Below are 25,575 nucleotides of genomic sequence, written 5' to 3' on the forward strand. Positions count from 1 at the left end.
GGCTCAACTCTTGCCGCCTGCTCCCGGCGTCCTCGGACCCAGTCCTCTGGCGCAGAGCTTTAAAGATAGGCGGTGGAGATGCCTGGTTGGGGACAATGAATGAGCCCTGAGATTCCTAGGTGGACATCTGCTCCTCTATCTGTCCCTGCACCTGTCCATCCTCCTGAAGCCACGAGCAGGGCAGGTGCCCAGGCAAGGGAATAATTCCCGGGGCCAAGAAGGCCCGCGGAGGAGGAGTCATTGAGATGAATGGCTGGCGGGGCGGGGTAGGGGACAGGCTTTCCAACCTGCGTGATTGGGGGCGAGGTGCCAGGTCTGACGACCAGGGCCGTCCCTGCCGTCCAACAGCCCCACCAGCACTGCCTCCAGGATTTCCCGCCTGCACAGTCAGGCTCCCCCTACCCTCCCGTCTACCCTCCGCTGTCCGCTTACCTCCTAGGATGGCCGGGAAGGTGACCCTTCTACCTGCCGTCTAAGACCCCCAGAAAGGTGCTCGGAGGCAAACGCCGGCAGGAGTGTGGTCTAAGGCCAGCACACCCGGCCTTGGGGCCTCGCAGGGTCTCCCCGGCTGCTATCCCGTCTCAGGGTCTCTAAGCTCTAACTACACTCCCCATGCTCTCACCTGGGGGCTGCCTGGAGTCCCCGCAGGAGCTGGTGGAGTCCGCTGCCCGCCACCTGCTCTGCCTTCCCTGCTCTTCCAGCCGGGATCTGGGAGCATCTCTGGGCTGAACCATTTTGTTCCATCGCCCAGTCCTGTGATTTGTGGGGCCAGGCCCTTCCTCATGCCCCGCCCACAGGCACTTTGGTGAGGAGACCTCAGCTGACCGCTTCGCTTTTTTCTTTTCCCAGTGTCCCTGGCCAGGCGACGGGGAAGGGGAGCAGAGAGCAGCCCATCCTGTCCCGTCAGGGTCCCAGGCCTTTTCAAGTGGATGAAGGGCTCGGGGCTGGTCTTCTGGCATCTGCCTCCCCTTTACCCTTTCGTCATTTCTCTCTCCTCCTCTTGGGCGCCAGCTTTTCCCCAGGTCTCTAGTCACCACTCTCTCGCCTGGTCTCAGGCACCTAATCTACGCAGAGGCCGAGCCCTACATTCCTCAAAGAACATGGTCCTTTTCCCTAGAAAAACGCATACAACATCAGAGAGTTCACCCACTCCCTGAAGTCCCACCCGTGGACCCCACTTTCAGGATCCAAGAACTGAGGTGTAAACTGATTACTGTTGAATTTGCTGTGTTTTAGATTTTAACAGGAGCCAAAGCTTTGCCCGGAGAAATGGAGTTCTAAGCTGCGGCTTCGGGTAGTCACAGTTGCTTGAAAAAGACTGGGTGGGAAAGAGCGAAAAAATATTCTTGGTGAATTGGAGTTGTTTGCACCTCTGCCCCCAGCACTTCGCTAAAGTGCTAAAGATCTGCGGCTCCATCCTGAATATCTGCCTCTTTTCAGACTCTACATCCGACCATTTACTACATCTGACCATTTACCGACCATAAACATGCCTTGCATTTAACCCCTCCTTTCCATGTCTTCTACAACTGCCCTGGTGCAAGCCTTTGACATTTCTATCACCAACCGTCTCCACCGTCCCAACACACACACACACACACACACACACACACACACACACACACACACACACTCTGATCCCTTGTGTTATTCTTTTATGTAGCATCTATCTAGTGTATTGTCTAATTTAATATTTAAAACACTTTTGTTGTGTTTATTGTTCCCTGCTGTATTTCCAGCACCTGGAACACTGGCTGATATATAGTACTCGTCGTTTAAGAGGACGTGTGGCAAATTTCCACTGGTCTTCAAGACTTAGCTCACCTCCTCCAGAAAGCCTCCCCTGATCACTCTCTACTCTTAGTCCCCATGAGATGCTCCTTCTCTCCGTGTTGTCACAGCATCCTGTCCCTGCCCTGAGCGCATTGGGTTGTGATTTCCTCTTCCTTCTCACGAGCCCTTGGAGAAAACGGGGTGTGCCTTGACGCACATAATGCAGTCCACGTTTTAGCACGAACTTTGTCTGGGTGGTGCAGTATCGAGACCTGTCATCTCCAGAGAGCAATTCCTTCTAGACCATACTTCGGCTCAGACATTTTAGAATGGTTCGGGAGCCAAAGGCTTGTATCAATGTATCGAGATCTTTCTGTCTTCCAGGAAGGTTTAGGCCCTGCCAACCGCCTACTTCCTGCCTCCTCCATCCACAGCCTTTCGAGGTCGGCTTCAGGGTTCCAGAAGTGCGCCCCCAGGGCTTCCGCGCTTGACCTTGTGGAGCCCGCCCCCCCCCCCCCCCCCCCGCAAAGACCGCTCTTCTGCTCTCACCCTGCCCGCATTCGTGGTGCCAGCCCGTCAGCACCCTCTTGGAGGAAAGCGGATGGCACGGGTTCTCTGCTAACTCCTAACCCTGACTTTCCGCTAATATAGACCAATGAATGTAACTGTGCGTGAAAGAGCAGCATATACAATATGCACCCTCCCCAAATTCTTTCTAATGAAAAAAAGTATTAAAAATACATATGTACACATGTAATTTTGAGGCCCCAACCCCCCAAAATACAACGAAGAACCACACCAAACAAGGCGGCTCAGGCGCCCCGGGGCGTCCTGGGGTAGAGACTGGGTGGGGGTGGGGGTGCGGGCTCCTCTCGCGGGGTTCGAGGCTAGCCCACCCGCACAGCCGGTGCCACAGCAGCTGCTCAAAGGAAGACGTAGGCCGGGTCGGAGGGGCGAGCTTTTGGAGCGGTGGTGTCCTGGGAGTGGCAAGTCGTTTCAGCGGGAAGTCTGGGTGCTCCGAGGGCGGAACTGGAGCCCTTGCTCCCCTGGTGTAAAAAGCACCCGATACACCCATTAAAGAATATGGATTTAGCGACAAAACGTTCAAAACCTCCGCTAGGGCTGAAATAAAGGCACCGCTGGGATTCGAACCCAGGATCTCCTGTTTACTAGACAGGCGCTTTAACCAACTAAGCCACGGCGCCAAAGACACCCAGCTTCCTTCCGAAGCTGCACTACAGGAATAGAGCGCTCGGAGCGCGGCCGCGGCACCTTCAGACTTTTCTAAAACTAGTTTCCGCAGAGCGGCGGGATTCGGCATCGCCCTCTCGCCGTGGGATGCCCACAGGGTCGAAAGGAATAAAGCAAACATATGAACCCTAGGCAGAAGTGCTGGCTCGGGGTCCCCCCGGGAGTGCAGGATCCCTGACCACCCAGATTCTGCGGGATCGGTCTCTGACCTTGGACACAGAGGGACGCGGCCAGAACGTCGGAGAAGCAAAAGCGTACGTAGTCGGCAGGATTCGAACCTGCGCGGGGAGACCCCAATGGATTTCTAGTCCATCGCCTTAACCACTCGGCCACGACTACACCGTCTGAGGGGAAGTCCTCGTGCTAGCCTTTCTCAGTTCACAAACCCTGCAGACACGGCCCCGAGCAACTTTGGGGTTCCGGAGCCGAGAGGGCGCGGATACAGCACCAGCAGGGAACTTGGAGCCGCCGCGCCCCGCCTCCCTGGGCTCCTCCGCCGGGACCTGACCCTGTCCCCCACCGCCTCCCGGGGAAGGCTCCCTCCGCCCGGGGACCTCCCTTCCAAGCCTGGCAGTGTGCTAGCGATTTGAGAGGCGGTGGGTGCCATGTCGTCTGCGATCAAAAGTCATCGGTTCCGCGCAGAAACTTGTGGGTTGTAAACAGCAGGTGTGCGGAGGGGAGGAGGGATGGGTAAGGGGAGAAGGAAAAAAAAAAAAAAAAAAAAAGATAAAAAGACCGCTGTGGCCCGTACGGGGATCGAACCCGCGACCTTGGCGTTATTAGCACCACGCTCTAACCAACTGAGCTAACCGGCCAGCTGCGCCAAAAGGGTGGCTCAAATCTCTACATATGCATCACTCAAGTATAGGCAATGCCACCAGAAGACCCACGACGTCACTACCGAAAAGTTTCCCAGATGCGAACTGGAAGCGACCCCTAACGGCCAGTTAAGGACGCCTCTGAACGCCTCTAAGAGGCGACGTGGCTGTAGCTCTCCAAGTAGCGAGCAGCTCCCGCGAAAGAACCAGACCAGCCAGATGCATCATCACCCTCAAATAACTGCTCCTGCCAACTCCTGAATCGATGGGTTCTGACTTCAGAATTCCTGCCGGTCTCAGGGTTTTGACCAATGATCTGCTTGGCCTATAAGAAACCCTCTGCCCTGATAGCGGGGCGGCGGGGGGGGGGGGGGGGGTGTCCCCAACACAGGCACCCCAGCTTCCTCACGTGTCCTGCTAGCGCTTGGCACCCCCCTTCCCCCGTACCCATCGTGTTCTCCCCAGCCCTCTAGGCTGGTGCACTTGACTTCTCCCTGGGCCCAACCTTGCTGGCTGAGACCATCATAGCCACCTCATCTACCCTGCCCTCCACTCCCCAATTTCTTCCCTTTAAGGCATGACTTTTGGTTATCTTTGTTGGACCAGAAGCTCTTCTCTCAACCGATTTTGCCACTAGCAACAAACAAGAACCGAAATGATGGGCTGACTGCCTGGAGGTCAGGAGGCCTGGGACCCTGAGAAAAGCAAGAGTGAGATACATCACCAGAGCTTTATTGCAGGCCAAGGGGCCTATCACGAATACCCCCCACCAAAGCAGAACCCAGGTGCTCAGGGCCACCTGTCAGGGCCAATGCCTTGACCCCTACCAGAAAAGAAATATCAAGAGTGCCAGGATTTGCCCATTTCAATAATTTCAAGGCAGACTGGCACCAGAACAGAAAACTGTAGGAGGACAGCAGTTTGTGAATTCGGGGACCTGGGGTCCCGGTGCGATCACAGAACAGGTAAGGGGACAACGAGGGGAGGAGATGGGCAGGGGCCTCAGGGCCTCCAACACCGCGGGAAGGACTTTCAGGCCACCCTTGAAGTCCCCGTTAGCAGGACAAGGAAAAGGCTCCCAGGGAGCTGGGGTGCTTGGGCTCCTGGATGGAGAGGCAGGACAGCTGGATCCTGGGATTCACACGAGTCAGGAGAGTCAGCTCCCCACACTGGAACCGCTGTAGCCGAGGAGGTTCTGCAACGGGAAGAGAGGAAAGTGTATGTCCTCTGCATGTGGTCTGTCGTCCCCGTCCACTGTCTTCCTCCGCAGTTCTGGAAATGCCCCCAGCAATCACTCGCTCTTCCCCCTTCCTCCTGGGACCCATCTGTCTTCACACCCCTCCTCCCTTACCCAACACGGTGACCATGGAGGATTTCCTCTCAAGCTCAAAGGAAAGCACAACAGGACGGAGGACAGAAAAGCTGGTACAAAGCGTCCGGAGAAAGAGGACCAAAGGCTCATCAATCTTGGCTGAAGACTAGAAAGGCAGACTCGGGATTAAGCAGAATTCAATTTTTTACTTTTTTTTTCCCCCAGAAAAAATTTTTTTTTTTTTCAAATTCTTGAACTTTCTACCAAACCCTTGGGAATCTAGGTATCCGGCCCCTCCACCTCCCAGCCACGTCTCACCTCCACCCGGGCTCCGGGACCTGTAAATTGCAAGGCCACCTTCCCCGGCCCACGGACACACTCCAGGAGGGACGTCCACTCACTGGGACAGAGCCCTAGAGCCGTTGCCACGTGATGATTCTTACAGGTGACCAAAGCCTCGGCAGTGCCGTCCTCCACCAGGAGCCTGGGGGGAGGAGGGGCCGGGGAGAAGCAGGAACTCCCACGGCAAACCCCGGTGCCCTGGGGGGACCCGACACACCTCTCTGTCCGCACCCCCGCCCCCCCCCCCCGCCCCATCTTAACTCATTTTTCTTTAGTTCATTCATCCCCAAATACTTATGAAGCAATTCCCACAAGCCAGGAACTGTGCTAACAACAGGAGAGCAGACAGACGAAGCCGCGTAGAAAAGCAACCAACGGAGCGATGGGTGCCCACCTTGTGCGCTCACCTGACGCTGGCCTGGATTATGGACGTCTGTGTGGGGCAGGTCGAGCCCTGACGAGCACACCTTCCCTGCAGTGAGGACAGAGGTTGGACAAACCCACCTGGGCCCATCACAACTCCCTGCCACCCTGTGCCCGGCTCGCCTGGCCCCGCCCGTACCTGGGGGCAGAGGCTGGTACAGTGAGCACAAACCCACAGGAGCTGAAGGCTGAAGACAGAAACGATATGGCAAGAGGCGGTGGCCTGGAACGGGGCCCGGCTCCCCTGCAGTAGTTCAGCCAGGAAGATGCGGGGCAGGGGAGCACTGAAGACAGGGAGAGAGAGAGGTCAAGAACAGCCCACAGGGGTGAAAGCGAGCGAGGTCTGGAAGGACCGAGCAGGCACAGAGACGGGGACGGCGGTGGCTTCTGTAGTCTCCGGGAAGCCTCGTGACCCATTTTGCATCCTGACCTCTGACCACTGATCATTGTGCAGGCTTGACCCAAGGTGTCAGCCAAGGAAGAGAGCTACATTTTAGGCTGAAAAGCCTGTAAGGGCTTAGAACACTGAATCTTTCTGGGTAAAACAGTAATTATCAGCATTTTTATTCAGGGCAGAGGAAACCCTTCTGACTCAACATGCCCCACTAGCACTGGAGACTAGTTAGGGCAAAACTCCCAGAGCCAGGACCACATGGAGGAAGCGGACGCAAGGCCACGAGGTCTGGGGATCAGGGCCTGGGGCACCGACCTGATGCTGGTCTCCGGGGGGAAGCTCAGGACCTGCAGGTAAGTGGATGGCCGGAAGCAACAGTAAACATTATGGGATCTGCAAGCGGAGGAGGAAGAGCGATGAGGGAAAGAAGCCGAGCGAGACCAGAGCAGACACCGGGTCACGGGCTCAGACCCCTGAGGGACGCGCTCTGGCCCCGGCCCCGCCAAAGCAGAGGGAGGAAGGAGGCTAGGACCGGCCCGGAGCGTCCCTCGAGGGGAGAGGGCACGCACGGCACACGGACAGCACGGACAGCACGTCAAAGGGACGGCGGGAGAACCGCGTCAGCAGGGAGGGGAGGCAGAGCCAGGCCCACAGATCCGCACCTGGAAATCTTTTTCTCCAGCTGGCCAAAGTAGACTCGGGCTCCTGGAAGGAGTCCCAGCGGGGGAGGCAAGTGTGGGTCTTTGATGTAGATGTCCAGGTGAGGGGGGAACTGACAGTCGGCAACCCGCACAGCTACGGTCAGCTTCACGCACCCTCTCGAGGTCCGAGCGGTGCCTACGGGAGGAGAGGGGAGGGGTCGGTGGCATCTGCGAGGACCATAAAGTCCCCGCTAACCTATTTCTCACCCCCCAAAGGAGGCATCATTACCAGGCTTTGTCCAGAAAGGGGCCGGAAACGGTTCACACAGTGTGCGTGACAAAACCTCAGCTGAGAAGGACACCAGGGAATTGGTGTGGCTGTCGGGTCACAGAAATACAGGAACGACAGAGTAAGAAAGCAGAGAACGGGAAGAGATTTGAGAACAAGCCACTGCTTGCACTAAAAAGGCCCTTCCTTGTCAATTTCTTCCTTTTTTTTTTTAATATTTCCTTTTACTGCTACAGCTTTTCCTTAGTTGTGAGAAAGTCTGCTCACGATCTTTTCAGAACAAGAACTTGCCAGGGGGGAAGCCAGGCCTGAATCACCACTTCCACCTCCCGCGGACGCCATTCCTCTAGGAGCTAAAGCATGGCCAAGAGACGCACGCTACGGCGGAGAACGATGTCCACCCAACCCAGCCGTGGGGGGAGGAGAGCGAGCGGCCAGAGCGGCCAGAGCGGCCGGCGAAGCTGGAGGACATTTACTCGCCACTGAGCAGGTCGGCCAGCGAGGTCTCGGGCAGGGCCTTGTTGGCGTCAGGCGCGGCGGGGAGGTCCCGGCTGCTCTCAAGTTCCACGGTCCACTCGTCCCGCACAGTGAGGCAGGACGTGCAGCCGGCCAGCTCCAGAGGACGCTGCGGGACGCAGGACGGCCCACCCTCCGCGAACAACAGTGGCGTCTGCCGGGGACAGGAAGACAACTCGGTGAGTGTGTCCTGCTCCAGAGGGAGGCTCACAAAATACCGGGGCGATTTTGCTTTCCTTCTGGAGCCTGGTGAGAGAAGCCGTCCAGATTCAGACAGGCTTTCCGCCTTTCCTCCGGGAAACCTCGACAGTAGCCAGGCACTGCCGCTTGCTCTCCAGACCCCAAGTTGAAAAAGCCGTCCGGGGAAGGGTGAAGGAAGGACAAGGCGGGGCACTCACGGGAGGGCCAGGGGCCACCAGTCGGTACACTCGACCCGGGTGCAAGAACTCGAACCAGCGGATGGAGGAGCCACGGAAGACTAAGAGAACCTGGGAGGGAGGGAGGGAGGGAGGGAGGGAGAGAGGGAGGTGCTGGGGCCTCCGGCAGGAGCTAGGGGCACGGGATGCCAGGCCCCAGATCCCCACAGTCCAGGTTACCTTCCGATCCTTGCTCTCATCTCCCTCGGGCTCAGGTGGGCCCCATGCAGTCCCCTCCTTCCTCTGGGTGCCCCCAAGCCAGCGCCCTGATACGTAGAAGCTGAGAATGGGCTTGGGCACCTCTGGACTAGCTCCTGGGGGGACACCGAAGTTCCTCTTCATCAGTGCCTCCTTGTGGGACAGCAAGAACAGTCGGCTCTGTTCTGTGGGAGGGCCCTCTGGCAGGGCGGGCTCTGTCTGAGAAGGTGCGAGGGAGGCGGCTGAGAGAAGCAAGGGTCTCGGCACAGGCAGGATCAGGGCGTCAGCCAGGAAGAACTGGATATAGACCCTGTTGGGACAGACAAGGAGGAGAGGTTTCTCAGCGGTGCAGGCGCTGGCTGTCGTGGGCCCCAGACGCCCGCCACCCGCACCAGGCCCTTCCCTTCCCTTCCCCTTGGGGGCTCAGGGGATCGCCGCCGCCCGAAGGGCCGACCTGGCCTGCTGCTTCTGGATGAAGCCCGCCATGCTCAGCTCCTTACAAGAAGGGAAGGTGCTCCTGACGTTCCTCTCTATGATCAACTGGAACTTCTCTGTCCGCACCAAGCAGCCTAGAGAGAAGGTTTTCTCTTTTGGTGAGGGGAGAGAGTGATGGGCTGGGAAGTGGAGGAGACTACCCGGCAGGCCTCACCGCCCAGTCCAGGCCCGAGCTGCTCCCCTAACACAACGTGAGGGCCCAGGCCTGCCCCCCTCCTGAGATGCCATCTCCAAGGGAGACACCGTCCCGGCCACGTGTCCAGGCCTGCCCCTGGCCTCCTCGGCCTCAATTCCACCTTCTCACAAATCCCTACAAGGCCTGTCCCTTGGTCTAAGAAACTTCCCTTTACAGGAACCTTCCCGGTCTATAAATCTCAGCAAGTCCAAAGTAGACCATCACTCTCCCAAATTAAGAAGCGTCATCTGCCGTGCACATCAGGAGCTACGGTAGGAGAGACGAACACTGGGAACTGGAGTCCTCGCTAGAAAAACCCTGGCTCCGGTCCTCTGCCAGTACTGGCGTCCCGGACTTGTCCCCGAACTTGTGGTTCAACATATGCCACTTCGCATCTCGAGAAAATCCCAGGAGATCCCCCCTCCCCAACCCTGCTGTTCTGAGACCCTCCCCGTCCACCATCTTCTTGCCACTTCGGAACTCCAAACCTATGAGCCGGGAGTCGCTGATGGGCTGAGAGTGCTTGGCCAGGATTAGGCAGGGGAGGGAACCGCTTCTGTCCCGAAGCTGCAGGCAGCCTTTGTGAGATGAAGCCGCCAGAAGCCCAATTAAAATCTGCAGGGGGACGAAAGACACGGTATCAAGTATTTAGCAAATACTCAGCATCTACTATGCTCCAGACGCTGCCAAATGTTAGCTCCAAAGTGAACAGAAAAGACGCGGTTTCCGACCTCAAAGAACTCGTATCGGATGGGGAAGACAGATATAAAAAAAAACACACACGCACGTTCACACGTTCAGGAGCGGGGCAGAAAGCGTACGAATCAAGGTTGGAAGTAGGAGACCGTACGGGGCCTCACAGGACACAGGAAGGAGGGTGGGTTTATCTCACGAGCACTGGCAGAAACAAAACAGGATTGAGAGCAAGAGAGCTTTGTGAGCCCAGGGAGGTTTTAGCCCACTCTCCCGTCTGCCACAGGGAGAATGAACGGATAGGGCTGACAGGAGACGGGTGGTGTAAGTAGAAGGCTAGTGCGGCCACAACGACGGGGAAGGGCGACGACAGCGGCAGGGAGGGCGGCAAAAACCGGGGTCCCTGAGCCCTGCTGGCGCCCCACCTACCTGGGGCGGGTGGAAGGTGGAGGGCAGCAGAGAGAGCCAGGACCACGACAGACGCTGGTTGAGCTGGCCGCTGGTCAGATGAGAGGCCTCCGGGAGGGGCAGGAGGGTCTTAGCGTCAAAGGCGGCCCAGGCTCTGCACCGGCCTTGGTCTTTCAGGGTGGCCAGAGTAGGGAAAGAGCAAGGGGTCTGCAGCCGCGTGTACTGTCAGGGAGAGCAGAGCAGTCACACCGCGTGCCCCGCGGTACGCTGGCCCTGCCACCCACCTTGCCTTCCCCGCACACGCTCGTACCTTCTGTAGGGGACAGTGATGTGGATCTTCGAGGATCTCCTTGTGGGCATTGCGACGGCTGCTGCCGGGCGGAGCTAGAACGTCCAGGATGGGGGCCAGAAGCTGCAGCCCCGGGCTGGGGTTCCCAGGACAGGAGTGCTGCAGGAGCTGGTGGTGTCTCAGCACGTGGGGACAGAGCCTTGGCCAGGAGGAGAGGCGGTCACGTCCCCCAAAGGCAGAGGCGCCTCTTCGACGCCCCTGCTCCCCTTTCCCAGGAGGCATCCTACCCCCCAGGCCCCCAGCCCGGACCCCTGTCCTCACTTGCAGGCCAGCTCCTCCAGTGCCTTGGTGGCCCACAGGTACAGGGGAAGTCCTAGCTGACGTTCCCACACCAGCTGCTCATATAGGGAGGCCCCCTGGGCCTGGTGGAACGACTGAGTCTCGGGCTTCTGGCAAGAGAAGCCCCGGAGCAGGATGGCGCCGTGGAGGCAGGGGGCCAGCACTGGCCTTCTCGTCCCTCCGCCCACGGACTGCAGCAGGTGAACGTCCTGGAGCTGGAGGAAAGCAGGACACATAAAGAAGCAGAGGTGAAGCCCTCAACTGAACGAGCCCGGCAGAGTCACCGCGGTCCCCCAGCCCGGCCTCGGGGGAAACGTGACTTCTCCTGCACCGGCACCTCCTCCCAGCCCCCCTGCGCCTCACCCCGTCACAAACCCTCCCCTGCAGAGAGCCCTCACCTCCCACGAGCTCTACTCCGCTTTTCGGCGGCCGGGAGGCCCCTGGCGGGTGCTGGGCCGCCACTCAGCAGCTGCCTGAGACCGTCCTGGCCCCACGCATGTCGTTCGGTCCCAGCATCACCTCCTCTATTCGAAGGCCCTTCCTGACCTGAGCCCTAACTGTTCTTGGCACAAGTCTGCCAACCCCACCCTCCAACACACAGTCTCTTTCTATATTTTTGCTGTAGACGTTCCTATACCCTGCTGCTAGTGCAGAAAACAAAACAAAACAAAAAGGCCAGTCCACAAAGGCAGGGGGAGTTGCCGAGAGGACCTCTGAGCCGACCCCTCACCTACCTCCAGGGAGACTCCCGGCCGCACCACCTTCCTGAGGCTGTGGAACTGCTGATAGGCGAGGCAGAGCGCCAGCTGCCCGTCCACCTCGTAGAGGCCGGCCGGCTGACTCAGCACGCCAGTGACCTTTCCCTGCCAACACGCCAAAGGTCCCGTCGATCGCTATTTCCTCCTTGCTTGGAGACCCGCCTTTCCTGCCCGCCCCCCCGAACTCTCGGATCTCTCCTTCGCGCTCACCGTGTATGACAAGAGCGTAGAGTTCCGGACAGGAGCTGCTTCCCTGTCCCCGTCCTGGGAGCTGCTGGGCGCGGGGAGTGGCGGGGGGTCAGCCTCCAAGAGGGGTCCATCCAGCTCCAGCTCCAGCTCCCGCACACACTCCGGTCTCAGGGGCAGCAGATGGGAGGAGGGACTGGTCGTCCAAACGCGGTAACAGTGGCCACGGATCCTGACCACTCGCAAGGCTGTCAGCACATAGGACCTACCAGGCCAGAGGGCTCGGTGCCACACCAGCTGGGCAGGGATCTGGCTCGTGCAGGGGCAGGCAACACGGTACATGAGACGCTTCCCACGACACTGCCCCTCTGCCAGAGTCTCTTTCCATCATGACTTGACTTCCAAGACCTGCTCCTCGTGAATTCTGTTCTGCGTCTTCATCGGTCCTGTCTGCCAGTTAACTCTTAACCTTCTGGATCTCTTCCCTCTCACAGAAGATGCCACATGTTTCCCAATCCCTCCCTGAAGATACAAACCATCCCACCCAAACAGGGAAACATCCCATCCCAAAATTACAGCTTTTGCATTTCCCCATCCCACACCTTGTAACGTACAGATGACTCTCATTTATTTAACCCACACGTACGGAGCACATACGTATTCAGTGTTGGAAAAGATGTTAAGGGAAATACAATAGATTGGACCCTCTTTCCCAACATACTTTAAACCACTGGGGAACACAGACACAAACTCAAGTAATGATACGGGGCCATATGCGATCGAGTGTCAAAAACCACACACAGGGGCGCCTGGGTGGCGCAGTCGGTTAAGCGTCCGACTTCAGCCAGGTCACGATCTCGCGGTCCGTGAGTTCGAGCCCCGCGTCAGGCTCTGGGCTGATGGCTCGGAGCCTGGAGCCTGTTTCCGATTCTGTGTCTCCCTCTCTCTCTGCCCCTCCCCCGTTCATGCTCTGCCTCTCTCTGTCCCAAAAATAAATAAAAAAAAAAAAAAAAAAAAAAAAAAAAAACCACACACATTCCGCAAGGTTCTGGGGAAAGAGAGAGGTGAGCATGGGTTGGAATGACCAGGAAGACTCAGTGAAAGAAGCTGGCCCCTGCCCAGGGTCCTGAAGGATGTCTCTGCTTTGTCAAAGCGGAGAGGAGAGAGAAGGGGGATTCGCGCAGGAAGCAACATAAAGATGTCCGAAACTCAGGACAAGCAAGGCAGTGAGAACACGGGCCAAGATGGAGAAGGATCGCTCCTGGGAGTCTCAGGACACAAGATGGGAGAGCCAAGAGGAGAGAAAAAACCCAGAAATGACAAGCTGAAAACTTCATTTTATAGGAAAATGAGAGACGTCAAAAGTACGAAAAGAAAATAAGCCTCGGAGAGCAGGGTATCCTATGGACTGGAGCAGTGTGGTTGTTGAAACTCACGCACCAGGGGAAGACAGACGGTTCTCAAATGCAACAACCTTCTAGGGCCGAGAGAACACACAGCCATTCGCAGGAGCTTTGAAGCCCTCTGCCTACTCGGGACACCTGAACCCCCCGGTCTCCTGTGCTCCACCTCACAGGCCTCCATCTCTACTCTGCAGCTGGGTGAGACCACCGACCAGACCGTGGACGTCACGCCTCGTAGCGAGGTATTGCCGAGACCTCACCTAAGCTTACGGCTTGTGCAGGACAAGTAGTTAAGAGCAGTTTGACTGCACAGACGGGTGCCTCTGCTCCTCCCCCACTGCCCTCTGCTCCACAGACTTCCTTCCACCTCTCACCAGGACACCAATCCGCAGCCCCTCTGCCTTCACTCAGTTGCCGAGCACTTCTTGCCAGGATCTGAACGCAGACCCCGAGCCCTGCCCTGTCGGCCTCCCTTCGCCCCGGGCCTACCAGCAGCACACCAGCACTGCTCTGTTTCCTCAACTCCTCTTCTAAGCCAAAAGCCCCACTTGAGGAAGTCGGGCCCCCGTTACCCCAGTGCCAAACACTCTCCGGCGGGGCCGCTGTTGGGCAGCCTCGTGTCCCCAGATACCTAGCAACAGCAGGGACCCTGAACCTCTTCTTCTCTTTTCAGAGTCCAGTCTTTCATTTTCAAGAGATGATCTCAGCTCCTCCATCACAGAAGAGATTCCCTGGGGTCATCTAGGGTGACAGTATGTCTCCAATATGTCTCCTCCTCAGCCTATAAATATAGCAAGATCACTCCTCCCCTGTTCAGGCCAGCTCTGCCCTGAACGGCATTTCCCGTGGTCTCTAGGGGACGGGAAACAGTCTAATGTAAAGAAAATACAGAGGCTCCTCTATAAGCCAGGACGAAAGACCAGACCAGAAATTTAGGCGGCCTCTAAGCGGTTTTAGTTTTAGTCGTTGCAGGTTCCTTGAACACACTAATAACTGCCACTTAAGCTCATGACACATACGGACACAAGAATTCTGACCGCGCTACCACGTTTCAGAACTGCCTTCCCTGACGTGCACAGAAGAGAGTCTTTTTAGCCTTTAATGGTTCCGAATGCTTTTGAAACATTATTCAGATAATCATGTGAGTCATAAGACAGTCAGTACCAAGTTTTCAAAAAAGTGCACACTGCAAAAAAATTTCAGGAGGCACACATACTTGGGGCGCCTGGGTGGCTGGGTCGGTCGAGTGTCTGGCTCTTGATTTCAGCTCAGGTCGTGATCCCAGGATCGTGGGATCAAGCCCCAGGCTGGGCTCTGTGCTGAGTATGGAACCTGCTTAAGACTCTTTTCTCCCTCTCCCCTGCCCCTCTTCCCCACTCGTGCTCGGTCTCTCACTCTTAAAAAAAAGAAAAAAAAACCGCACACATTTGATGTCTTAATGGTGCTAAAACGTATCATTTTCTAATGCAGGGGAAAAACAAGCGATTCTGGCAGGTCTGAAAGAGTCACCCACGGTACACAAGTCATCCACTCAGACGAACTACACAGCAGAAAAGTCTGCCCCCTGCTTCCTGTGCGTCGGAATGATGTTCCCTGGACTCCTCCTTCAACAACGCTGTCCCAGAAAACTGCTCCCCAAGTTGCCTTCCTCTCCTACTGCTCTCTCTCCTGCAAAGAGCCCTGACGGCCCCTCCGCGACTCCACAGCCCGAACGGACCCCAGTCCTCACCTGCACGACGACGGACACGAGGCTGCCAGCAGGCGAGGATCCACCAAGAGACAGGACAAAGTGAGCTTTCTTCTGACTCCTCACCAGAGCGCTCACGCGAACCAGCTTCCCAGCCAGGTTTGGCTGCACGCCTCTGAGCTTGCCTCTAAAGAAGGAAGAAAGAGGAGAGGGAAAAGTCCTTTCCATTTCTTTTTCCCTGTAGATGCCTTCCCTTCCGCCATAAATAACCTAGTGGTGATTTAAAACTGCCAAAGCGATCATTCGGAAGACTCCCTTCAAACTCTTCCTGACCTTAGATGAGGCAAACTTCACTTGAAGACACCCACTCCTGATACCCAGAGAGGCCCCATGGCCCCCCTCATCTGGAACACTCCACCTGTCCTGCTCCCAGAACCTTTCTCCCCTCCTCCCACCAGCCCACCCCCTTCTCCCAGCTGCATGGCGCTCTGTCCTCCCCCGACAGGGAAGGACTACCTGTGCCTGAGCAGGCGGGAAGCGGTCTCTGGATAGAGAACAGAGAGAGGGCTGAGGGAGCTCGGACTGCTGGTCAGGGGGAGCACTGGCACCGGAGCACTCAAGAGCTCCAAGTGTCCTTCCCCTGAAGAACTCCACCTGGGAGGAGGGAGGTAGCTCCAACTGGGGAACAGAAAGAGATGGCCCAACCAAGAAAGGTCCAGATCTATGAGCTAGAAAAAACCAAGAGCAAGGGTTAGCCAGGACCCTAGCGTCCCATCCACCCTTCTCCACCTTTCTTCCCTCAGAGACTTAATTTCCTCGCTCCCTAGATACCATTCTTGTTAGGATCTGAGCATCCAACCTTCACCTTCCTACTCACCTCACAGCCCAGGACACCAGTGTTATCTTTCACATAGAGGTCTCCTTTCCTGCACTCTTGTTCCAAGTCCCCTGACAGGTCTGTTAGTGTCCCTAAGAGTAACAGCCGCTCCCGGGGTAGGGGAGTCCCACTTGGTCCAGCCTCTTGGGCCCAAGCCTGGTATGCATTACTGCTCCAGGACACGTGGCTGCAGCATGGGAGGTTTTGGTGGGTCTTGAGGTCCTGTACTGAGACAAAGCTGCAGAGGGAAGGGAGCAGAGGTCCTGCAAAGCCATATCCAAGCCTAGAAAATTATCCTTAACCCCAACAAATCCCCCAAGTTCCCAAAGAAAAGTCAACAGAAAACATGGACGAAGAGAGGAGTTTGACTCAAGGGCAAAAGCCCCAAGGGCGGGGACGCTCAGTCGGTTGAGCATCGGATTTTTGATTTCGGCTCAGGTCATGATCCTGGGGTTGTGGGATCGAGCCCTGAGTCAGGCTCCGTGTTGAGCATGGAGTCTGCTTAGGATTCTCTCTCCCTCCCTCTACTCGTCTCCTCAGCTCACTCACTCTCTCTCTAAAATTAAAAACAACCAAGGGGCACTTGGGCGGCTCAGTCCATTAAGCATCTGATTTCAGTTCAGGTCATGATCTCACAGTTCATGAGTTTGGTCCCCATGTCGGGCTCTGTGCAGACAGCTCAGAGCCTGGAGCCTGCTTCGGACTCTGTGTCTCCCTCTCTCTCTCGCCCCGCCCCTGCTCAGGCTCTGTCTTTCTCTGTCCCAAAAATAAACATTAAAAACAAACAACAAAAAAGCCTTAGGGCTAAGAGCCTAAGGACATGAGGATGGGGTCTAGGCCCAAAGACTAGGTAGTAAGGCAGGCAGGAAGAAAGTCGGTGCTGAGTGACATTTTGAACAAGACGGCGCTACAGGGGACCCAGAAACACAAAGGAGTAAAAGAACAGCCCGCGGGCAGGAGTGTGGGGATAACACTGGCCACGCTCAGCTGCCCTGATGGCGTCGCGGCTCGTAGCTCCACAGAGAACTCCAGTGCAGCCACCGTGGCCTGTGCCCGATGGCTCGACCTCAGTGGCCCCGGCTAGGCTTCCTTCCTGGTCTGGGAGATCACAGAACTCTCGACTGGCGGGGAAGCAGAGGCCGAGACGGGAGTCGCTTTCAAGAGCTCCCCGATCTCAGAAGATGCTTAGGATCAGCCGTTCCCAAGGCAAGTGCTGCGACACCGCCCACCACTGTCCGTGACGAGGCGGAGCGTGGATAACGTGGTAACGGGCGAACTTATCACGGTCGGGACAGATTCACACCTGTAATCCCGTGACCGCACACACTGGCATGCTCACCATCTTCTGAGCAGAAAGAAGAGAAAGGATAAAGATACAGAATGTCGTAACTCACCCTCCTCTGTATCACGAACGTGACCCCCGTGTGGGTACCAACAGCGGGGAACGCTGTCCTAGACGGCCCGCTCCCCTTCCACACCTGCTTCCTTCTCTCCCACACGGATGTACACAGCATAAAAGGCAAAGACGGTAACGAGTACGTGTCGAGTCCCTGTTATGTACACACGATACGGGGTCCGTTCCCGTTCAGTGATTCACTGAAGCTTCACCCCGAATCACTGTAAACACTACCAGTGAGGAAACTTTGAGAAGTCAGGAACCCAGGGGCGTAGGTGGCAAAGCCAAGGGGGCCTCGCTCAAAAGCCCATGTTCTTTTCCTGTTTCTCTACTGCTCTAACGGCCCGGGACAAAGCAAGTGGAGACACCTTCAGGACAGAGAACAGTAAGGACAGGGGTCACTCTCCCCAGACTCTTCAGGGTCTAGGTCAGGAAACTGAAGGTGAGAACCTCAAATCCTCGCATTTGTCACTGCTCTCCAACTTTCACTGCCTAACATACTGCCTGGCACACTGCAGGCACGTGACCAAGGAGAAAGGAAAAAGACGATTAGAATCTTTGAACCTGTCAAACAATTCCTGTTTGATCCCCACCCACCGTTCTTTACAGACTCACTTCTACGTACCCTGCCATCGATTTTACGTTTATCTTGAAAACAACAAGAAACTTCAAAAAGCTTCCAACTTTCCTAACAATTCCTGACTTCCCGCTTCTCCACTGTTCTAGCAACGCCAGAATCTGGAGAGATTCGGATCTCTTTCGTCTTAGACTGCTCACAGAGGCCACGAGGTGCATACTCGGCTCACCTGCGGGAGACTCTACACCACTGCCAGAGCCTGCACAACCTCCTCTACTAGGACTAATCAGTAGGTAGTTCTCTGTCCCAGGGCCCTTCCCATGTTAGCAGGATGGTTTTCTCCTGAGACTTCATCCTGTGCTTACATAAACAACGTATTTAACCTTAACAGTTACGGACATGGACGAGCACTGTAGGAAAAGATGGGAAACCAGAGGCCCATGGATTAGGATGAGGAGAGTTACGCAGGAAGAAAAGTGCCCCCAGGCAAGTGTGTCCTGAGAAATTACTTTGGGATTCAAATAAGACCTCATTTCATACCCATCAAAGAGGCAAAAAAAAAACCCATTTTTTTAAACAAACCCCAGATTTGGAAAAGGTTCCGGATGTAGACATATACCGCTACGTGTATCCGCTGGTGCAACTCCACCCACGGGAAAGCAACGTGCAAACGGCTAGTGAGGCCACTGTGTGCACACCCGCGGAGCCCGCACTCCCCTTCAGGACAGTGGGTGCTGCTGGAGAAGGGCAGGGAACCGGATCAGGGTAGAGCGCTTAGGAGACTCCACTGAATCTGTCACGCTTCACTTCTTATAAAGAAGAACTGAGGGGCGCCTGGGTGGCTCAGATCATGATCTCAGGGTTCGTGAGTTCGAGCCCCAGATCACGCTCTGCAACGACAGCGTGGAGCCGGCTTGAGATTCTCTCTCTCCGCCTCTCTCTGCCCCTCTCCTGCTCATTCTCTCTCACGCTCTCTCAGAATAAATAAACTTGAAAAAAATGAAAATAAAAAAGAACTGGAGCCAACACGGCAAACGTGAAGGTTTTCAAAAGGTGAGCAGAGGTGCTGACTGTATGATGCAGCCAGCACACTGTTTCGTCGGAGGCCTTCCACACGCAGCACCTTCTCAATGAAGGAAGCAGTGCGTTGATTTACATTCTGGTGGACCAGCATGTGTAGTTACCACCGGCTTATAACAAATCCATGGCTGAGAAAACAATTCGGAATTCTGAAAATGACGTTTCGGATAACAGAGCACAGTTAAGCTGTCTTCTCACCAAAGATCCCTCACCTTTGCGGAGACAGAGCACAGGGCCGAGTGACATCCAACGGCCATAAGCAGGGTCAGCCCAGGGAAAAAGTATCCTACGCTCGAGTAAGTTTGGGAGATGCCTAATTAAACAAAGCTAAACAGATCTGCACCTTTTTTTATTTTTTAGAGGACAAACAGTGATACGTATATTCACATCATAACAGAATACCATGCAGCAGTAAAAGAGATGAGCTAGAGCCATCATTAGGAGTGAATCTCACGAGCACGAGGCACAAAAAGCAAATCGCAGAAGATATATAAGGTATGGTGCCATTTATATAAAAGCAAAAAGTATGCAAAACTCTACAGTATACTGCTTAGGGACAGACACATGTGCAATAAAAACATACTGGGTGGCTCGGTAAATCGAGCGTCTGACTTCAGCTCAGGTCATGATCTCACGGTTCGTAGGTTCAAGCCCCACAGTGGGCTCTGTGCTGGCAGCATGGAGCCAGCTTCAGATCCTCTGTCTCCCTCTCCCTCTCTGCCCCTACCCTGCACACGAGTGTGCACGCACACGCTCTCTATAAAATAGACATGAGAAAATATATAGACGTACATATATATAGAATGTGTATACATTTACATATAAATAAAAACACAGGAATTAACACACCCCATATTTGAGATAGTGGTTCCTTCCGTGAGGAAGTAATTGAATTTCTTTTAAGGCCTTTCAGAGCCTTTAATAAGTTAATGAGCCTTGTGACTTTCCCAGAGAAGGTTATCACACGTTCAGTGTCTCTTAAACTCATTTAGCCATGGAACCCTTTTCTTGTGGTAACTTATTAACACTGCCTTGAACAGTTTAAGAAACACAAGTGTTGTAAAAAAACAAAAACTAAATCCCTTCAGAAGACTTTAAACTCCAGTTTCAAACACAACTCATCTGCACTTGCTGACGTCTTAATGCTCCACACCTTAGTTTCCTAATACACAAAAGAATATCAACCTCTCCACCTTGGGGGTCCTTTTTCCAAATTTTCTGTCTTTCCGTCTTCCTCCTTCTTCTCCTTGTCCCTAACAAGACTGATGTCCCTTGACATCAGTCAGTTAAGGAGAACCACAGGTAAAGGAAAGCAGCTTAATGGAGGCTGGAGGAACCTAGCAGAAGGGGCTCGATAGACTTTTTCCTCCCCGTAGCACCACTTCCCCTCAGACTTGTCATTTTCCCCATAACTACAGGTCATTCCGTTTCAGTCCCAAAGTTAACTTCCTCTCTTACAGAGCCCGCCTCTCCTTACCTGTAGCTGAGGGGCAGGGGAAAACCCTGGTTCTTTCCCTGGGACAACCAGATGGTCTTCACACAGTCAATTACCAACTGAGTCAACTGGACATCGGGCTCCGTGCCAGCTGGACACAGCGTCTCTTGGATGAAGGTCTGGGCAGCCTCAAGCCAGGCCTGCTCCTGAGGAAAGTGAATCTAGTTAAAACATCTTCCTAACCAACCTGCCCACCAATGAAATTTGGGGAATAAAGTAATAAAAGGAGAAATTAAGAGGGCACGTAAATAAAGACAAGCCGCAGAGTCGAGCCATTAGAAGAAACCTTAGGTGTGACGTAATTCAGTCACACCTCAGGTCTTACCTCCTTCTCCTGTAGGTGCCGTGTAATAACCAATTGCACCGCTCAGGTGGCCTTACACTGCTCTGTGACACCCCCGTGGGTCTCCCCCAACACCTTGGACATACGTCTAAGATCCATGATCACCAGATGCAATATAGTGGTATCCTATCTTACATGGGGTCTGGTTCTAAAGCCAGCAAGTTGAGAAACAGTCAAAATCACCCTTGAAAAAAATCCTTTCAGTTGCTCATAAAGAATATGACAAGGGGGGGCGGGGCGCCTGGGTGGCTCAGTCCGTTAAGCATCTGACTTCAGTTCAGGTCACGATCTCACAGTTCGTGGGTTCGAGCCCCGCGTCGGGCTCTGTGCTGACAGCTTGGAGCCTGGAGCCTGCTTCGGATTCTGTCTCCCTCTCTCTCTGCCCCTCCCCACTCTGTCTCTGTGTCTCTCTCTCAAGGGTAAACATTAAAAAAAAAAAAAAAAGACACGGTATCATACGGTAACAAGTATATTTAAATTTAAACATACCGCATTATAAGCAGTATATAAAAAGGACACAATATAATTAAAAAAACTTTTTTAGTATTTATTTTTCAGGGAGAGAGACAGAGACAGAGCATGAGCAGGGGAGGGGCAGAGAGCGAGGGAGACACAGAATCAGAAGGAGGCTCCAGTCTTTGAGCTGTCAGCACAGAGCCCAACGTGGGGCTCGAACTCACAAGCTGTGAGATCATGACCTGAGCCAAAGTCGGATGCTAAACCAACTGAGCCATCAAGCGCTCCTAATTTTTAATCATTTATTTTTTTTCAGTCGAGTATATACACGTGAGTTCCCATAAGCTAAATCAATGTTAAGATATAATCTCACTGGATTTGTTTTCTGCTCTGTCTTTTCAGCTAAGATGTAGGCTTCCTAAGGAGCACATGAACCACTTTATATACCTACCACACATTCTGGACACACAGTTGTCTGTCTATAGATAGCTCTAGAAAAGGGGACCAGTTTGGCCTGCTTCCAATGCTAGTTTCCTTCGTTTTAAAATTCTGACACAGTTCAACAATACTGAGGGGCAGGACCTTTATTCCAACCCCCAGTGATAATTCTAAACCATCACAGTTCGATCCCTGTTCCTCCAGGGCTCTTCTATTAACCTTCTGGTCAATCCTCCACATTCAGTCAATCTTTAGCAGCCTGAGAAACCAGTCTTCACGTTCTAGTGACTTCAGCGTTCTTGTAAACAGCCCTACCACTAAACCTCACCTTCACTCCACCTTCGCCAAACACTGTCACTCATGGCCATGGATATCAAAATTGGGGCACCTAGGGGCGCCTGGGTGACTCAGCTGGTTGAGCGTCTGACTCTTCATTTTGGCTCAAGTCATGATCCCAGGGTTGTGGGATTGAGTCCAGCGTCAGGCTCCGCACTGACAGTACGGAGCATGCTTGGGATTCTCTCTCTTTAAAATAAAATGTAAGGGGCACCTGGGTGGCTCAGTCGGTTAAGCATCCGACTTCAGCTCAGGTCACGATCTCGCGGTCTGTGGGTTCAAGCCCCACGTCCGGCTCTGGGCTGATGGCTCAGAGCCTGGAGCCTGCTTCCGATTCTGTGTCTCCCTCTCTCTCTGCCCCTCCCCCGCTCATGCTCTGTCTCTCTCTGTCTCAAAAATAAATAAACGTTAAAAAAAAATTTTTTTTAATAAAATGTAAGAAAAAAAAATTGAGGCACCTGGCTGGCTTAGTCAGTAGAGCAGGTGACTCTCGATTGTGAGTTGGAGCCCCCACGTTGGGTGTAGAGACTGCTTAAATATAAAGTCTTTAAGAGGCACCTGTGTGGCTTCATCGGTTAAGCTTCCGACTTCAGCTCAAGTCATGATCTCATGGTTCGTGAGCTTGAGCCCCACATCAGGCTCTGTGCTAACAGCTCAGGGCCTGGAGCCTGCTTCGGATTCTGTGTCTCCCTCTTTCTCTGTCCCTCCCCCACTCACGCTGTCTCTATCTCTCTCAAGAATAAATAAGCATTTAAAAAATTTCAAAATAAATAAGGTCTTTATTTATTTTTTTTATTTTTTTTAACGTTTATTTATTTTTGAGACAGAGAGAGACAGAGCATGAACAGGGGAGGATCAGAGAGAGAGGGAGACACAGAATCCGAAACAGGCTCCAGGCTCTGAGCAGTCATCACAGAGCCTGACCCGGGGGCTTGAACCCACGGACCGCAAGATCATGACCTGAGCCGAAGTCGGACGCTTAACCGACTGAGCCACCCAGGCGCCCCTAAATAAGGTCTTTAAAAAAAATTGGAGGGGCACCTGGATGGCTCAGTTAAGCACCCGACTTCATTCAGGTCATGGTCCATGGGTTCCACCCTCGTGTCGAGCTCTGTGCCGACAGCTCGGAGCCTGGAGCCTGCTTCGGATTCTGTGTCTCCCTCTCTCTGCCCCTCACCCACTCGTGCTCTGTGTCTCTTTCTCTCAAAAATAAACATTGAGGGGCGCCTGGGTGGCGCAGTCGGTTAAGCGGCCGACTTCAGCCAGGTCACGATCTCGCGTCTGTGAGTTCGAGCCCCGCGTCGGGCTCTGTGCTGACAGCTCGGAGCCTGGAGCCTGTTTCCGATTCTGTGTCTCCCTCTCTCTCTGCCCCTCCCCCGTTCATGCTCTGTGTCTCTCTGTCCCAAAAATAAATAAAAAACATTGAAAAAAAATTAAAAAAAAAAAAAAAAACATTGAAAAAACAAATTTTTTTTAATTGGCCCATGCCATCATTCAGCACTGCCTCACCAACGTAAGGAGAGCCTCACCCAGACTCTCATATTTTCTGTCTTCTTTTCTAGCTCCTGAGGGCCTGTCCACTACCTGGCATTGAATATACTACTGTTTTTCAAAGTGGCGCCACTGCCTCGGAATCACCCAAGTTTCTTTTTGTTTTTTAATCTTCTGAGCCATCAGCACAGAGCCCGACGCGGGGCTCGAACTCATGGAATCGCGACATCATGACCTGAGCCGAAGTCGGACGCTTAGCCAACTGAACTAACCAGGTGCCCCAGAATCACCTAAGTTTTATTAAAAATGTGAATTCATGGATCTCACATGCTGAATCAGAATCCTGGCAGGAGCGGGGGACACAGAAATCTCTATTTTAAATACGCTTCCCCAGATCAGTACTGATAAAGGCTGAAGTTTGAGAACACTATACATTTTTCCCTCAACGACCTCAGCCACTGGATGTCTTTCCTAGCCATCCATAGACGCAAATTTAGCTGAGCTCTATCTCAAGCTCTAATAACATCCGTCTGCCTACCCGATTCTCCACCTCGCCAACGTACAGGCACCACACATCCCAGCACTGTGCTTTTCAAAAAAAAAAAAACCAAAAAAAAACACTCCTCTTCCAACATTCACTAATTGGCAAGTTGCACCCTCAACCAAATAATTCTACCCTGAAACCCCAAGTCCTCCTTTAATGCCTTCCTTTCCCTACGCAAGACCCAAGTCCTTTAGATAGACTCTACCTCCTTTTTTTTTTTTTTTTTTTTTTTTTAAACTGTCTTCACTTCTGGAACCTCAACATTGCTGCCTTGGTCGGGGTCACCATCCTCTCATTGCTTTTCAACCACAGCCTTCTAACTGGTACTCTGCACCGCTACCTCAGGAAAGGAAAACTCCAATCGCTCTTCTGCTTAAAACCCTCCACTAACTCCCGATTATCCTCAGTTTAGGGTCGCTATTTAGCAAGACTTCTAAGACGGTCAGCTCTCACTCCTCCATCACCACCCAACTGAACTTGAGTTTTTCAGAGATCCCTGTTTCTATCTCCTGCTTCTGAACATGTCTTTGCCTCCGCCTTGAAACCTCTTTCAGCGCTTTTTTTGCCTGGCTAACCCCTACGTGCGCTTCGGGTCTCAGACGTTTTTTCTCGATCGTCGTTATTCCTTCACCCTGCAGCTGCGTCAGGGGCCTCCCCCCCCGGAACCCTCAGCCCCACCGAGCTCCACGAGTCCGCTCCCGGCTTCGCCACGGGTTGGAAGCCTGCAGAGTGGGCGGAGACGTGTCCAAGGCTCCCAGCTGGCGCCCCGGGAACAAACAAACACATTCGCAGAAACCAGCGACAGTGGGAGGGAGGACAGCCTCCCAGGCCCCCCTCGCCCGGGCGCGGCCGGGGAAGGCAACGGGGGCAAAGAAACACGGTGGAGGGAGCAGGAGAAAGGGGAGAATCCGGGCACACGAGGAAAAAGGGACGAGGGACGGAGGACGGCACTCACGGAGTCGGGAGCCGGAGCCGTGGCGGCCTCCATGATGCGCCCGAGGCTACGCCCAGGGAGAGCCCGCGAACGGCCGTCGCGCTAGGGCTCTCGGGAAGGCTGCTCCGTGACGTCATCGGTGGGCGCGGCCGCGGCTCCGCCTCCGGCTCCGGGTGTCGCTGCGCAGCCGCGGTGACTCTGGTGCCCCCCCAAGCCGTGCTCGCCCGTGACTTCCTGTCTGGCCTCCCCCGGAACGGGCTCTAGCGCAGGTGCTCCAACGCAGCCCGCCTGGTTGGTCCCTCCTAAGCATCTTTCGATCTCCCTGATCTTACCAACCATCGAGAGCTGTCTCCTCTTTAGTGCAGCCTGAGCACATCATTCATACTTATGTGACGGCCTTGACTCACTGCTGTAATTGTTTCTCCGCTATGCTGTACCTAGAAGCTTTATCCTACGTATTGTTTTTCTGTGTATCCTCGTGCCTAGAACAGTGATTGTTGCTAATAAGAGCTGGGGGCGTCTGGCTGGCTCAGTCGGAAAAGCATACGACTCTTTTATTTTTTAAGTTTATTTTTGAGACAGATTGAGAGAGAGAGGAGGGGAGAGAGAGAGTGTGTCAAGCAGGCTCCGAGCTGTCAGCACAGAGCCCGATACAGGGCTCAAATTCAAACTGAGATCATGACCTGAGCTGAAACCAAGAGTCAGATGCTTAACCCACGGAGCCATCCAGGCACTCCCTGGGTAGAGATTACTTACATAAAACTTTAAACCATGTCTTTCTTTGAAATATATATGCATATGA

At 54.2% G+C, this 25,575-nt stretch overlaps 1 protein-coding gene and 3 non-coding genes across 9 annotated transcripts; all 4 read right to left on the reverse strand.

The window, feature by feature from the left end:
* Window positions 1–2,904: 2,904 nt before the first annotated feature.
* TRNAT-AGU (transfer RNA threonine (anticodon AGU)) lies at window positions 2,905–2,978 on the reverse strand. Its single transcript has one exon. It is a non-coding gene; the product is annotated as a tRNA-Thr (tRNA).
* Window positions 2,979–3,281: 303 nt separating this feature from the next.
* TRNAS-AGA (transfer RNA serine (anticodon AGA)) lies at window positions 3,282–3,363 on the reverse strand. The gene has a single exon. It is a non-coding gene; the product is annotated as a tRNA-Ser (tRNA).
* A 402-nt stretch (window positions 3,364–3,765) lies between these two features.
* Window positions 3,766–3,839, reverse strand: TRNAI-AAU (transfer RNA isoleucine (anticodon AAU)). Its single transcript has one exon. It is a non-coding gene; the product is annotated as a tRNA-Ile (tRNA).
* A 719-nt stretch (window positions 3,840–4,558) lies between these two features.
* On the reverse strand, window positions 4,559–24,918 carry CTC1 (CST telomere replication complex component 1). Of its 6 annotated transcripts, XM_058705873.1 has the most exons (23): window positions 24,795–24,918; window positions 20,214–20,377; window positions 15,684–15,921; window positions 15,323–15,534; window positions 14,849–14,993; window positions 11,741–12,025; window positions 11,507–11,635; window positions 10,755–10,987; window positions 10,455–10,632; window positions 10,166–10,366; window positions 9,532–9,658; window positions 8,828–8,942; window positions 8,356–8,683; window positions 8,158–8,247; window positions 7,720–7,913; window positions 7,244–7,332; window positions 6,976–7,150; window positions 6,629–6,706; window positions 6,059–6,203; window positions 5,904–5,968; window positions 5,473–5,638; window positions 5,194–5,320; window positions 4,559–5,037 (listed from the first exon to the last, which is right to left on the reverse strand). In XM_058705873.1, the coding sequence occupies exons 1-23, from the start codon at window positions 24,825–24,827 to the stop codon at window positions 4,898–4,900; spliced, it is 3,657 nt and encodes a 1,218-aa protein (XP_058561856.1). In that variant the 5' UTR covers window positions 24,828–24,918; the 3' UTR covers window positions 4,559–4,897. The 6 variants fall into 6 exon arrangements, with proteins under 6 accessions (XP_058561856.1, XP_058561859.1, XP_058561861.1 ...); XM_058705874.1 differs by lacking the exons at window positions 4,559–5,037; window positions 5,194–5,320 and having other exon boundaries at window positions 5,506–5,638; window positions 5,891–5,968; XM_058705876.1 differs by lacking the exons at window positions 4,559–5,037; window positions 5,194–5,320; window positions 6,059–6,203 and having other exon boundaries at window positions 5,505–5,638.
* Window positions 24,919–25,575: the final 657 nt, after the last annotated feature.

Source organism: Neofelis nebulosa, chromosome 16, assembly GCF_028018385.1.
Source record: "Neofelis nebulosa isolate mNeoNeb1 chromosome 16, mNeoNeb1.pri, whole genome shotgun sequence".
NCBI lineage: Eukaryota > Metazoa > Chordata > Mammalia > Carnivora > Felidae > Neofelis > Neofelis nebulosa.

Coding starts and splice junctions, on each gene's coding strand:
- CTC1 (XM_058705873.1), bottom strand. CDS start 24,827: ATGGAGGCCGCCACGGCTCCGGCTCCCGACTCC. Junction 10,988..11,506: donor GGCCGGGAGTCTCCCTGGAG/GTAGGTGAGGGG, acceptor GCTTTCCTCCAG/CTCCAGGACGTTCACCTGCT. Junction 8,684..8,827: donor ATCCAGAAGCAGCAGGCCAG/GTCGGCCCTTCG, acceptor CTGTCCCAACAG/GGTCTATATCCAGTTCTTCC.